This window comes from Bombyx mori, chromosome 12, assembly GCF_030269925.1.
Source record: "Bombyx mori chromosome 12, ASM3026992v2".
NCBI lineage: Eukaryota > Metazoa > Arthropoda > Insecta > Lepidoptera > Bombycidae > Bombyx > Bombyx mori.
In genome coordinates, this window is record NC_085118.1 from 9208789 (window position 1) to 9221853 (window position 13065).

Consider the following 13065-nt stretch of genomic DNA (forward strand, 5'->3'; position numbering starts at 1 on the left):
CTCTGAATGTATTTATTATGTATTCCCAATAACTCTTAGCCATAACCAAAATCGAATGCTTAGTTTGAATTAATTTGAAGAAATACGTGAAAACGTATTTCTTACGGACAAGCAGTTACACGACTACCTGTTTTGGGGTCCATGCTCATTTTAGGCATGTCATATAATTTTTAAGCAATAACGTATACTGTATTTACATTTAACTTAAGTTTAAATAAATAAAAACATGATTTCAGCGCAAAAAATATAATAATAAAATCAAAATGACTTACAGGTAATTCCGGTATTAGTGGTGTTTTCGATTGTTCTATCAGTGGTTCTGGAAAATTTACTGTGTACACGAAAATATTTCCATCAGTGCCACTTGAATATAAATAACTAAGGAAAGATAGAAAATAATGTTAATGTATAGGTGGTTTCATAAACTCAAAGTATGGTGATACAATTGATGTAATAAATAAATAAAAACTTACTTTCCATCGGCACTAAACTCGAAACAGGTGATAGCACCTGTGTATCTATCATGCATAGGCAAGTAGTAATTATCTGTGAAATCTAAACGAGGTGTTGGTTGAGGCTGTAACACAAACATTTTTACAATGAAATTAATCAGTTTTCGTACATATTATCATGTCCATTAAATTGGTTTTCGTCTTTAATTATATGAATACATCCTATTTATTATTTAATATAATCCTAGTTATTATAAATATACGTTGATGTGTGTACGTGTATGTGTATGTTCCTTATAGATCTCGAAACCGTTGGACCAATTTCAATTACATTTTCAGAAAGTCTTCGGGTTGGCCCAGCGGGTGCTCTTGTGAAGTTTGTAGCGATCGGTCAGCATAAAATAAAACTTTTCCAAACAAAACGGTTTCCATTATTATCCGATTTTACTGCTCATTGAAGACTTTCATAGGGGGCTTAAGTCATACTGGTGGAGGGCGTATTGTGACGCAGACATGTAGGGTTGCCCACCTGTCCTGGTGAAACTGAAAAGGCCTCCGGGCCACCAGTAATCCTACACTCATAAAAAAAGTAGGTATCACCACTGCATAGTTAAATCCTTATTTATGACACGAAGGAGTCGTGTTCTGATTTTAAGGGTAGAGCAGCCGTTACACAATACAATTCAGCTTCATTTTACTCCAGGTTGCCTATGAAGTCGTCTATTTATGAAGTGTAATAAAAAAAATACTAAGTATGATAGTTTATTTGCACACCTCTTCTTTTGCCAACCGCCTGCCTTTGAGTTTTTTCAGCATTTTCTGTTGAGCCATCATCCAAGTCATGTAGTGACGTTCCGGAGTGTCTTCGTCTTCGGTCGGCATTCTTACAACACGAATGTAACCAGTATTCGTACCAAGAAGCAGGTATCGACCATCACATCTAAATTTTAATGCATACAATAAGAGATATATGTACCTACCGTAAGGTAAATTTTCGCCCGTGAGGCTAGCATACGAAGCAATTAAGAGTTCAGTTAAGGACAAGCCAGAATTCGTTTATTCATATAAGTTATAAAAACATATCTTTAACTAAAAAGGGTATGTGACGCCATACTTCCAAAACAAAACATACTTACATGAACTTCAAAGTCGTTATATCATCGCACCATGCCCCTGGAATTGGACCGTACTTGAAAATTTTGTTAACGCCAGGATTCACTAATAACAATGCTCCGGTCCCTTTTTGAATTACCCATACACCTTCCTCGGAATATTTCGCCCAAGTCACAGTCGTTCCAAGCATACTTTCGCTTTCCACTAAAATTTTTAAATTTACTTTGTCAACCTTTTTGAATTTAAGCATACTTTTATATAATAGAATTGCTTTTTTATTTACTATTATTACTTAAAGCACCATAATAAAATAAAATACATTTAGAATATTGCAAATCTTCGATTGAATACGCACTGAGTTCTATTTCTCCGATCCATTCTTCTTCGTCATCGTCATCTTTTTCAGCTTCTTCTTTCGCTTTGAGAGCTTCTTCGTCAAGACTGGCAAGATCTTCTTCAGCGGGGAAAGGGCGGTTACGCATACTGTTACCGAATTAATTTGTTTCAACAAATGCTTTTACACATGCACCACAAACATGCTTTTAGATTTTTAGATCTTTCACTTACACTTAGCTTCATACGTATGAACTTAGGTGTTAGGGAAATTATTCTAACGCCTAAATAGAAGTAATTAAATGCCTATGTATACAAAACAAACTGAGGCTGACATATTTTTCATCGCCTCTTAGTAGTTAGTTTCTAGTAGTTAGTGAGCCTGACAGATTTTCGGGTCTGGTCTATATATTATACCTAGTCAGGTCATAAATTCTGTCACATGTTTAATGTAAAATAATTGAAACAAGTCTATTCATTATGTAACCATTCATATACCAAAATGAACTTAACAAAACATAGATTCTTATGACACTAAAGTTTATTCAAAATGACCTCCATGATTTGAATACAGGCCTTCAATCTGCGCGGCCAGTCGTCTATCGCAGCACGAACGAGGTCCATGTCAATATCGGCGGCTGCCTTAATCAAGGATGTCTTGAGTGACTCCAAATTGGGATGAGGGTTTGAGCACGCCTTTTCCTCCAAGTGTTGCCATATCTTGTAATCTAACGGATTGGACTGGACTGGAGGAGGGCCAGTCTTCGTGCCGGATGAAGTCGATTTCACGCGCCGCCAGCCAGTCTTGTGTGCTCTTCGCTCTATGAGCTGGCGCCGAATCTTGTTGGAATACCCAGTGCCTGTTATTGAACATGGTATGAGAAACAGGTTCCACAAGGTTCGTTAGGACTGTATTTTGATACACAACTGCATTCGTTTTTACACCTTTCTCACAAAAATGTACCTCTGTTAAGCCCCAATAAGAAACTCCCAACCATACCATGAGCGAGGATGGAAAATGACCTCGTTGGACACGTGGAATACGGTTGCTCGCTTCTTCACTACTGTGTGCGTACACCTTATCATTTTGTTTGTTGTAGCTCTCTTCTACGGTAAAAATTTTTTCATCCGAAAAAAGAATTTCCCGATATTTTTTTCCCGCGTACCGCTTCAACAAAGCGCGGCATCTCTTCAGTCTCAGGTCCATTAGAGGAGCATTCAAACGATGCCCTGTTTTTCTTCGATATGCCCGAAGCCCTAAGTCTTCATTTAACACCCTTTTCACCGTGGTTCTGCTTAACCCCATCTGAAGGGCCAACAGTTTCTGCTTACGTTTGGGATTTCTTTGAATTCGCGCCTTCACAGCTTTTATCACTGCTGGAGTCCTAACAGACCGAGGGCGATCACTTCTTGACCTGTCATCTACACTAGAGTCTTCATTGTATCGTTTGATGGTACGATAAACGAATCTTTTGGTTATATTCAAAATTTTCAGTATGTTAAAAATTTGAATTGGCGCGTAACCGCAACGATGCAACGCAATAACTGCAACACGGTCTTCTTTAAGCGTCCACTCCATATTTAAAAATGAGTAAAATTCTAAAAGTATACATTTTTATTTTCATGAACAATTCGAAATTCGAATTCAACAAAAATTTTTGTGGCCAGCATTCTAAAAGAAAAGTTTTTACTGTGTGACAATACTTATGACCTGACTAGGTATAATTATATAATTACACTGTAATGCTCTACGTCACAGAAAACTATTGACACAGCGTGTTATCTGATATTTAATTGCGTTTAATGTGCAATTGAAAATGCGTTGGAAGAGGAGGTCTTAAAAATAAGATTTGTAAAATTTAAATTTTCGTCTCACATTTTAAATGGTGGTTTACATCGGATGATTTTTAGGAAAACTGCATAGAGACCTGTTTGTTACCTGCCTAATTTTGAAAGCTAAAACGAACATGCTTTTAGAGCCATACAAACAATATTACTTACAAGTGTTTTTTGACAAGAGTCTCTTTGAAAGATACGAAATTTAGTTTGAATGTGGTTATGTCACTGTATTTGTTAACGTTCACGTCAGGTAGCACTGCTTCCATAATGAAACCAACTTGACCACATAAAAGTAATACACGTTCCTACAAAATGAAATAGCAAATCTGATGAAATGTCTAATATAGTTTTAGTAAAATTCAATGATTATATTTTGCCGAATCTTCTCAGTTATGAAAATGGACTGCGAACCGGTGGCGAAGTTGTGACGATTTGAAGCGAAGTTGTGACGACGAAAATACATTTTAATCAAGATTAAATTTCACAAAACCGATACCGAACATTTTCATTTGAATCGAATCGATAGGGGATTTGAATTACCTCTTCGGGTTTCCATGTCATGTAGGCGATATTGTTTGGAGTTTCAATAAATCCGAGTCTTTGTAATTTAAAAGGAATTCCTGCTTCAAGTTTATACATGAATATAGTACAATCCTGTCCACATGTTACCAGTAATGTATGTTGCTCATTTATCGTTATCTGTGTTATGGCTTTTGAATGAGGCTTCCATAGCTAGAAACGCAATATTATTTTGGTTTAAGCTAAAATTTTATTAGGTACTGTTAAATTAAACTGTTATCTGCTACCTGTTAACTTTAAAAAATTCCTGATAATGTAATCTTAGTGATGTAAGATTAGTATGTTTTGATTTGTATTTGCGATCCGCAGACATAATCAAAACTACTATTACGTTTTAAGCTCGCGTTAACTATTCTAACTAAGCATAGACGGTAGTTAGCACAATAATTACAATTTAAAGAATTACAAACATCTTAGCACTGAAGTATGAAACCTAGGTCTATGCATCTTAGTCGTTCGTGACAACAAAAACTGTAGAGTACTCGAAATGTCTGAAATAATAGTATGAAAATAGGAAATGCGAGAATAAACTGTAAGTTATTTTAATGTAATTATATTTTCACAAATAGGAAGAGTGTACGAACAACATGAGGCAAAATATTTCCAAAAATTTTACTTTTCAATAAATAATATTTTGTGTAAATTGGGGGCTAGCTTAGCTGACTAAAAGTTACGTGGCTTATTTATATCACTTCCATACATTTATGTACTTTTATGAACTTTTGAATAGAGTTAGAAAAAGACAATATTATGTTGTGCCATTTCAGTGTGACTGAGCTAAAAGTTTTTCGAAAAGTTATGCAGAATTAAGTAAATTCATTTCCTTAACTGTTTAATCAATTAATACTAGGCTGTAACGAAAATTAGTCAATATAAATTTAGGATATTTTAGAAAAAAAAAGATATGAATTGTATAAGTACCGAAATCAAATCCACTACGTCGGTTTCTCTATCTTCGCTGTGAATTGTAAGTGTAGAATCCACCTTCAATTCTACTATACTAGAACGCGATAGTAAATGTTCTGGGTGAAGTAATAAATGCCGCATTATCCCATCCGTGAAGCCTACTATTAAGATCCGCGAAGTTTCATCCACCTTGAATGTAACAAATACGAATCTAAATATGTATTCGAAAATTAAACTTGCCAATTCTAATGTGCCAGTTGCAAATTATGCTGTTGGTTTTTTATAAACTGGTTTAAAAAAAATTGTCGCTGAGATAAAAGTCAACTACCCTCTTTCGTTCTACTTTTGGAATGCTCTAGACCTAGATTTAACGCAAGTTTACAAAATTGAAGCGTTTGGTTATTATACGTCGATGTCATTACGTCATCTAGGAACTAATTCGTGAATAAGTTGGGTTAGGTGCATAAGAACGAGTGTTTATAAACAATACAGATCAGAAGATTCGAAGCTAGGTTTAGTCGAGGGGATACATTCGTTTCGACCAGGCCTGTTTCCATCAAGCTATCGTCATTTATATAAAATTAGTAAATTTAATAAGCATGTTAATAGAGATAAGATTATGAAATATCTCATTTTACCTCTTCTGGTGGATACAGCATACATGTAATAGGTGTCGGAAACTGGAAACGAGCCAACAACGCGTAAGTCTCTGTGCAATATGCGTGCAAAGCTCCATCTTCACCAGCCGTGATTAAAATTGGATGTGTCCTCAAAGCTGCCATGGCAACTACACCACCGGCGTGACAGGTCATGACTTTTTGGTGATCGCATTCTATTTTATCTATCTCTAGCTCAACAGTCCAAATTCCACCATTGCCGTCCTTCAAATGTAAAAGAAGAATTACTTTGAAGTTCATATTAATACACTTAATTGTGCCTTCGGTATTGTTACAAGGAAACCATGATTTTTTTGTTTAAACCTTAAGGCTAGTTATCATTTGAATCATACACTTTCTTCGTGGGATTTTTTGTCAATGCCAATATTACCAAATGTTTTAGACACAAAGTACTCATCGCGCTTGAAAAAATACTATATTCTTTAAAATATGTCATAAAGCAGATTAAGGTGGAGTTTTTTTCCAGGGGAACTTGTGTCGATCGAACTTAGTCGACCGCTCGGTGCTGAGCTCTGCTAAGAAGTCCTTCTTGATTAAGGAGCATGGTGTTGTTAAGAGGTTAGATACATACGGGACAATCTTTATATACTTTTTTCACAAATATATGGCATAGCTTCAGACCCTACAGACTAACTAAATGTAACACTTTTGTAGAGCTATAAAAATAAATTCGTACATTCTACCTGTTAAAATCTTCAAATTAAATTTTTTAAATTTTAAAGTCGTATTCTCTTGTTAGATTGCTTTGATTTGAAGAAGTACTTTATTTTTTTTTCCCCACTCCATTTGAATAGTACAGTTGATACATATTAGTGTGAAGATAATTAAAACCCAGAGACTGGTACAAACGATTGAACAACAGGTCCCAAACTTAAATTAAATGTTTTTTATTGTACCAATATTTATGCCTAGATTGGGTATTGATTTTAAGCATTGCTTTCTTACCTGTGCATACCAAAACATATCTTTTTGATGTTTTAAACACATGATTTGACAGCTTGGAACCTAAAAATTAATTTTAAGTTAATATTATTTAAAAACTTAAATATAAGTAGGCATATAAATAAAATAGAGAATTACGCAGGTTTCAGCGACAGGATTGAGCTCTACATAAGGGTCATCCTCTGGTGGGTCGGCTTGCTCCACTGTATCCCAATACCAAGCCCTCACGCAGCCATCACGGGAAACAGTCGTAACTTCATCGCCAGCAGAGCTCAGCATAAATTGGATCTTTTTAACAAAAAGATAAAGAGATAAATTGTAAAACCTTACATTAAAACATTCACAGCAGACACTTTATAGGACACTTTAGGTATATTCTCATCTCGCTCCTGCGCTAAATCAAATTCAAATTATGACCTATTGACGACAAAGAAGTCTATATTTTTCTTAGCCCTTCGAATGGGAGAAACGTATAAGGCGAATAAGACCTCATTTCGCACTTCAGGTGTTATGGTACAAAAAAAAAAGTACTATTAAAACATACCACTGGTGCCGAATGGCAACTTTTCCTTCCACGCTGAGTAACTTCTAACTTTACTAGTCCTGCTTCCCACACCAAAACATTACCCCACTCGCATCCAGATAGTACCTGCAAATTACAAAAATAATTATGCAATGCATTTTTATAATGTACCTATTTTATAAATAAAACCATATATAAATCAAACCTTTTCATCAGGCATTGGATAAACTCCAAGCACATCGCAAATTTCCGTTTTACCGAATCTACCAAGTTCCCCTTTCAGTTTCAGTCCAGTAAATGTTTGTGCCATTTTCCAAAATTTTATGTGAGCCGCCCCTAAAATAAACACATTTGAGCATACCATTAGGCACTTAGGCAAATCCAGCAATGTTTAATACTACTCTACTTTGGTAAAAGTAATAATTATGCTACTGAACCACTAAGGATTTCTTTGTAGGCTCTCCTGATTTTAATTGGTTACCGGAGCCCGTAGCGTCTCGTAACGTGAACCATCTCACCATATCCGAAATTTTTTACAACTTTGCAACAAAATTACATAAGATGCAATTCGTACGAGATCTCTAGCAATTACACTAGTAATTACATAGTCGTACCGCTATGATGGCGGTAAACAGCATAAGGACATCTGAGAATAACCATAAGCTTCCTTTAAGTAGACCGCAATAAATGTATAAATATATATATGTATAAATAACAATAAAATGTATGCATTTAAGAAAGAAAATTTAATGCATGTTAAATTTTTTACTGGTGGTAGGACCTCTTGTGAGTCCGCGCGGGTGGGTACCACCACCCTGCCTATTTCTGCCGTGAAGCAGTAATGCGTTTCGGTTTGAAGGGTGGGGCAGCCGTTGTATCTATACTTGAGACCTTAGAGCTTGTATCTCAAAATGGGTGGCGCATTTGCGTTGTGGATGTCTATGGGCTCCAGTAACCACTTAACACCAGGTGGGCTGTGAGTTCGTCCACCCATCTAAGCAATAAAAAAAAAATGTAAACGATTTTGACTGATATGTCGTTGTGATAATGAAGAAATTATTTTAACTTATTTGTTCATCTGACCTGCAGTTGTGAGTTGACCAGGGCAATATGGTGAAAACATTACAGAATTAACATCGAACGTAAAGGCGCTGGTACGCAATAAAATTTTATGACGTTTCCAATTCCAAATCGTCAAATTATAATCCGGTTCTTTACCCACTGATGCCAGAAGTTCGCCATCTGGACTGTTTCGTAAATGATAATAATTAACTATAATTTTTTTAAACGTGTTATACGATTATAATAGTTTTTTGTTTTACCTAAAATCCATTATAGAGTATGCGTTAGTAGTACCGTCGCGAAGTACAGCGTCTATTTCCATCTGCGGCCAGGTATAAAGGAGTATCAGAGGGTCCTGGTGTCCCTCCCTGCCTTCAGCTATTGCTATCCGATAATTGGGATCTTTTCTGTAGGACTTTAAAGATAAAATAAAAATGGAATGTCTTTTTAATTGCTTAGTCGAAATTTACTTAAACTGTAGGGTAGAAGAATTTAATTTCCTGGCTTATTGTTTAGTTTTGTACTTGTTTGATTCTCGTCTAAAGTTTTTTTAGTTAAGTATCGTAAATTATACAATTACCGTAATATTTCCGACGGAACCACCAGTTGTACTTCTACGGAACCACGTTTGTTTAGTACTGACATCCATGAAAGTGATAATACTCCCAGCAGACCAGCAAACGACAGTGTCGTCGCAAGCGCATAAATTGAAATATTTGCGACAGTTATAGCCGTATGAATGCCTAGATCGATGTTAAAGAATATACCCTCACAAACATGATTAATCATTTAAAAGGTTCTGATATATAATAAAACATGTCATAACATGCACCCATCCAAAAATTCACCCACACAAACATGCATTAGAAGTCAACTTGGGCGGGATTTGGTAGGGTATATTATGAGACGGCACAAGTAGACACCACCACCCTGTCTATTCCGGCGGCGAAGTAATCATGTCTTCCAGTTTGATGGATGGGATACCCTTTATACAACTGAGACTTAGCCCTCATACCTCAAGCTCGGTGGCGGGATTTGTGATGTCAATGAACTTCGCTAACCACAACATCAGGTGGTCACCCATCTAAGCAATAAAAAAAAAAGAAAAAAATAATAGTTTTTTAGTTTCATTATTTCAGTAGCAGTATAAAGGATACTTGAATTCAAATAAATCGGCTGGTAATGTTGAATCTAGAGTGGTAACTGCGCCAGAAACAAAATCTTCGGAATCATACTCTGTCAATATTGACTCTTCTTCGACTTGCTCTTCCTCTATTTCTTCGATTGCTGGTTGTGAAATTGGTATTTCTTCTTCTTCTTCTCCTTCTATATTAAATACATATTTTAAATATATATTTTTAATAGCCGGGGGCAAGCTACATACGATCATCTAACCCTAAACTAGGATTTCTTGTACCATAATCACCCGAGACTGAAGTAAATACATAGATACATATAAATTTATACATATTAAATAGCTATTAACCACCGAAATAGAGCCAAGAAACCCGTTTGTAGTACGAATGTTAGCTCGATGTGGAAATAGACTCGCTACACTCAGTTCAGCAGACAAAGGTCCTAACTACTACCAAGTCAATCGTTAAATAATAGCAGTGAAGGATTTAAGATTGTTATTTTGACTTACGATATAATTTTCCGATCATATTTATTTACGTAGCCGTGCGTACGTATTGATTTTCAGAATTAGGCTCCGAAATATCGTTTTTTTTATACCTATTCGCTTGTAGCTAAGGGGCTATTCTAGCTTCGCGCGGACGGGTAGGTGAGCCCACAGCCGTCAACCTGAGAGAATTTGCTAACACTAGCCCTAGCAAGAGCAGTGACCGGAATCGCGGCGCACTGACAAGATTCGGCGAAAAACTTAGTGGGCTCTGTGTCTATGAGAATCGGTTTAATACATCAGTACATTTAAGTACCACCACCCTGGTTATTCCCGGTTTCAATATCTGTCATTGTACTTTGAAGTCGTCGTGGCCTAAAGGATAAGACGTCCGGTGCATTCGTTGTTGCGATGCACCGGTGTTCGAATCCCGCAGGTGGGTACCAATTTTTCGAATGAAATACGTACTTAACAAATGTTCACGATTGACTTCCACGGTGAAGGAATAACATCGTGTAATAAAAATCACACCCGCAAAATTATAATTTGTATAATCACTGGTGGTAGGACCTCTTGTGAGTTCGCACGGGTAGGTACCACCGCCCTGCCTATTTCTGCCGTGAAGCAGTAATGCGTTTCGGTTTGAAGGGTGGGGTAGCCGTTGTAACTATACTGAGACCTTAGAACTTATATCTCAAGGTGGGTGGCGCATTTACGTTGTAGATGTCTATGGGCTCCAGTAACCACTTAACACCAGGTGGGCTGTGAGCTCGTCCACCCATCTAAGCAATAAAAAAAAAATAAAAAAAAAAATATATAGTCGAGACTTAGATCTCATGTTTAAGATGAGTTAAGGCATTGGCCTTTTTGTCAAAGGGCTCTGATAACTACTCAGCACCAGGTCGGCACAGATATCGTGCACCAGTCTATGCCAAAAAAGAATACTATAAGATTACATTGCCAGCGGTCATGAGACTAAAACTATAATTATATAGAATATAATACTAGTGGTAGGACCTCTTGTGAGTCCGCACTGTAGGTACCACCACCCTGTCTATTTCTGCCGTGAAGCAGTAATGCGTTTCGGTTTGGAGGGTGGGGCAGCCGTTGTAACTGTACTGAGACTGGCACTCATTTATCAAGGAGGGTGGCGGCAGTTACGTTTTTGATGTCTTTGGGCTCCAGTAACCACTTAACACCAGGTAAGCCGTGAGCTCGTCCACCTATCTATGCAATAAATAAATAAAAATAAATATTTATCAGTGCTATTAGATAATTTTATATTTGGTGTAGCGTGAACTTTGCAAATTTTGTAGAAGTTACCTTCTTCATTGTGTTCTTGTTGCTCTTCGGACATAACGTAGTAAAATCTGTTCAATAAATATTATAGGTATTATTATTGTAATCACACAATATTGTAGAAAACACAATTTGGTTTCCTTGGTTACCAAAGTAATTCGATTACTGTATAATCTATGATTTTCGCTACCTTAGGGCCTGTGCACACCGCGTTTTTTAAACGCGCCGTCGACGCGCTTTTGTAGCGATACAAACGCGATACGCACGCACGTTAGACGAAACCTGTACACCTTTGCACACCTGTATGAATTCAAATACGCGTTTGAATCCATACAGACTTTTTCTACAAAATGTACTCGAATTTCAATAAATTTCCACCATTTTACTGAGATTTTATTTTAAAGATGAAATAAAATGGATTGGTTTTTTTTCCCTACCTATGCTGATAGCCTTGAGAGGCTATTTCAGCTTCGCCCTAACGTTTGTAGGTGAGCTCACGGGGCTCAAACCGGAGAGTTGCTAACACTGACCCTAGCAAGAGCAGTGTTTCGCAGAATCTACCACCGGATCGGAAACCCACTGAGAAGATCCGGCGTGAAACTCAGTGGGTTGTGTTTGTGGGTTAATTCGTTCGTCGAGCCCTTCGTCGCAAGCGACGGGTTCGACGAGGACGATGACCGGTGCTTGTGGTGCCTAAAAGTAACGTTAATGGGTCAGGGGGATCCGTAATGACGTGCTTTGGGCGACGTCGACGGTTTACCATTCGGTCTACTAGGTCGGGTATGTAGTTTCCAGCGGCCACGATGAGAGGGTTCTCATGTCGTGCCGCCTTCTCGAAATGACGCAATGATGCCGACTGTAGATATTTACTGACAGAGTCGAGCAGGTCATCGTGGAGATCCACGTTCCTCAGGAACCATGGTGCTCTGACGGCTATCCTGCAGAATCGGGATTGAATAACCTGAAGGGGCTTTAAGTTGGTGCGGGCCGCGTGAGCGAACATTACGCTTGCATACGTCATGACGGGGCGTATGCAAGTTTTGTAGAGAGTTACCTTATTACGGAGGGACAGTTTGCTTCGCTTGCATAGCATAGGGTACGGACGTTCTAATATGAAGGCGGCACGGTCGCGTACCGTTTTAATGTGGGGACGGAATGTCATCCCTCTGTCGAGGGTGAAGCCTAGGTATTTGTCCTGCGGGGCCCACGGTATGGGCTGGCCAAAGAGAGTGACGGGGCTAACGGTGGAGGTGTTAACGGGCCTATTAGGGAGTGGGATGCTGGAAGTGGTATGGATTGGAATGGATGGAATAATATGAAAGATTAGATCTCATTTTATTTAATTTCCAATTGACCAGTCTCAAATAAATCAACATTACCTCAATCAAACATATTATTCTTTGTCGTAATAATACAAATGTATAATAATTTACTCTATATTGTTTTCAAAACAAGAAAATATCAAATATTAAGCTGTATGGTGCGATACCTTCGCCTTTCCTATTGGAAAATGGAAGTGCTACTGTCATGTGGTGTGACATTTGTTTGAAAATGGTTTGAAAATAAAAATAGCTAAAGGTACCGATGTACATATGTATCTATTTATCTCTTTTATTCTACACAAGGAAACTATTGATTGACAGAGTCAGAAAACGTAAAAGAAAAGTTATTAATTTGTAGTACGCGTCTGACAAATCGCTGTATTGAAACGTCAGAAAA

General features: G+C 37.4%; 1 protein-coding gene across 1 annotated transcript in view; it reads right to left on the bottom strand.

Moving 5' to 3' along the window:
* The window catches only part of LOC101736102 (cilia- and flagella-associated protein 44), a 29712-nt gene extending 18206 nt beyond the window's left edge, over window positions 1–11506 (bottom strand). Inside the window, exons 1-18 of the mRNA XM_021350142.3 lie at window positions 11371–11506; window positions 9584–9752; window positions 9007–9169; window positions 8687–8841; window positions 8448–8611; window positions 7570–7700; window positions 7386–7490; window positions 6980–7129; window positions 6845–6904; window positions 5861–6103; window positions 5238–5411; window positions 4278–4469; window positions 3900–4042; window positions 1921–2048; window positions 1589–1769; window positions 1227–1392; window positions 474–577; window positions 273–378 (exon numbers count right to left, since the gene is read on the bottom strand). Of these exons, the coding sequence (XP_021205817.2) occupies window positions 273–378; window positions 474–577; window positions 1227–1392; window positions 1589–1769; window positions 1921–2048; window positions 3900–4042; window positions 4278–4469; window positions 5238–5411; window positions 5861–6103; window positions 6845–6904; window positions 6980–7129; window positions 7386–7490; window positions 7570–7700; window positions 8448–8611; window positions 8687–8841; window positions 9007–9169; window positions 9584–9752; window positions 11371–11404 (2568 nt within the window). The 5' untranslated portion in view covers window positions 11405–11506. The remainder of the gene's footprint in view (window positions 1–272; window positions 379–473; window positions 578–1226; window positions 1393–1588; window positions 1770–1920; window positions 2049–3899; window positions 4043–4277; window positions 4470–5237; window positions 5412–5860; window positions 6104–6844; window positions 6905–6979; window positions 7130–7385; window positions 7491–7569; window positions 7701–8447; window positions 8612–8686; window positions 8842–9006; window positions 9170–9583; window positions 9753–11370) is intronic.
* Window positions 11507–13065: the final 1559 nt, after the last annotated feature.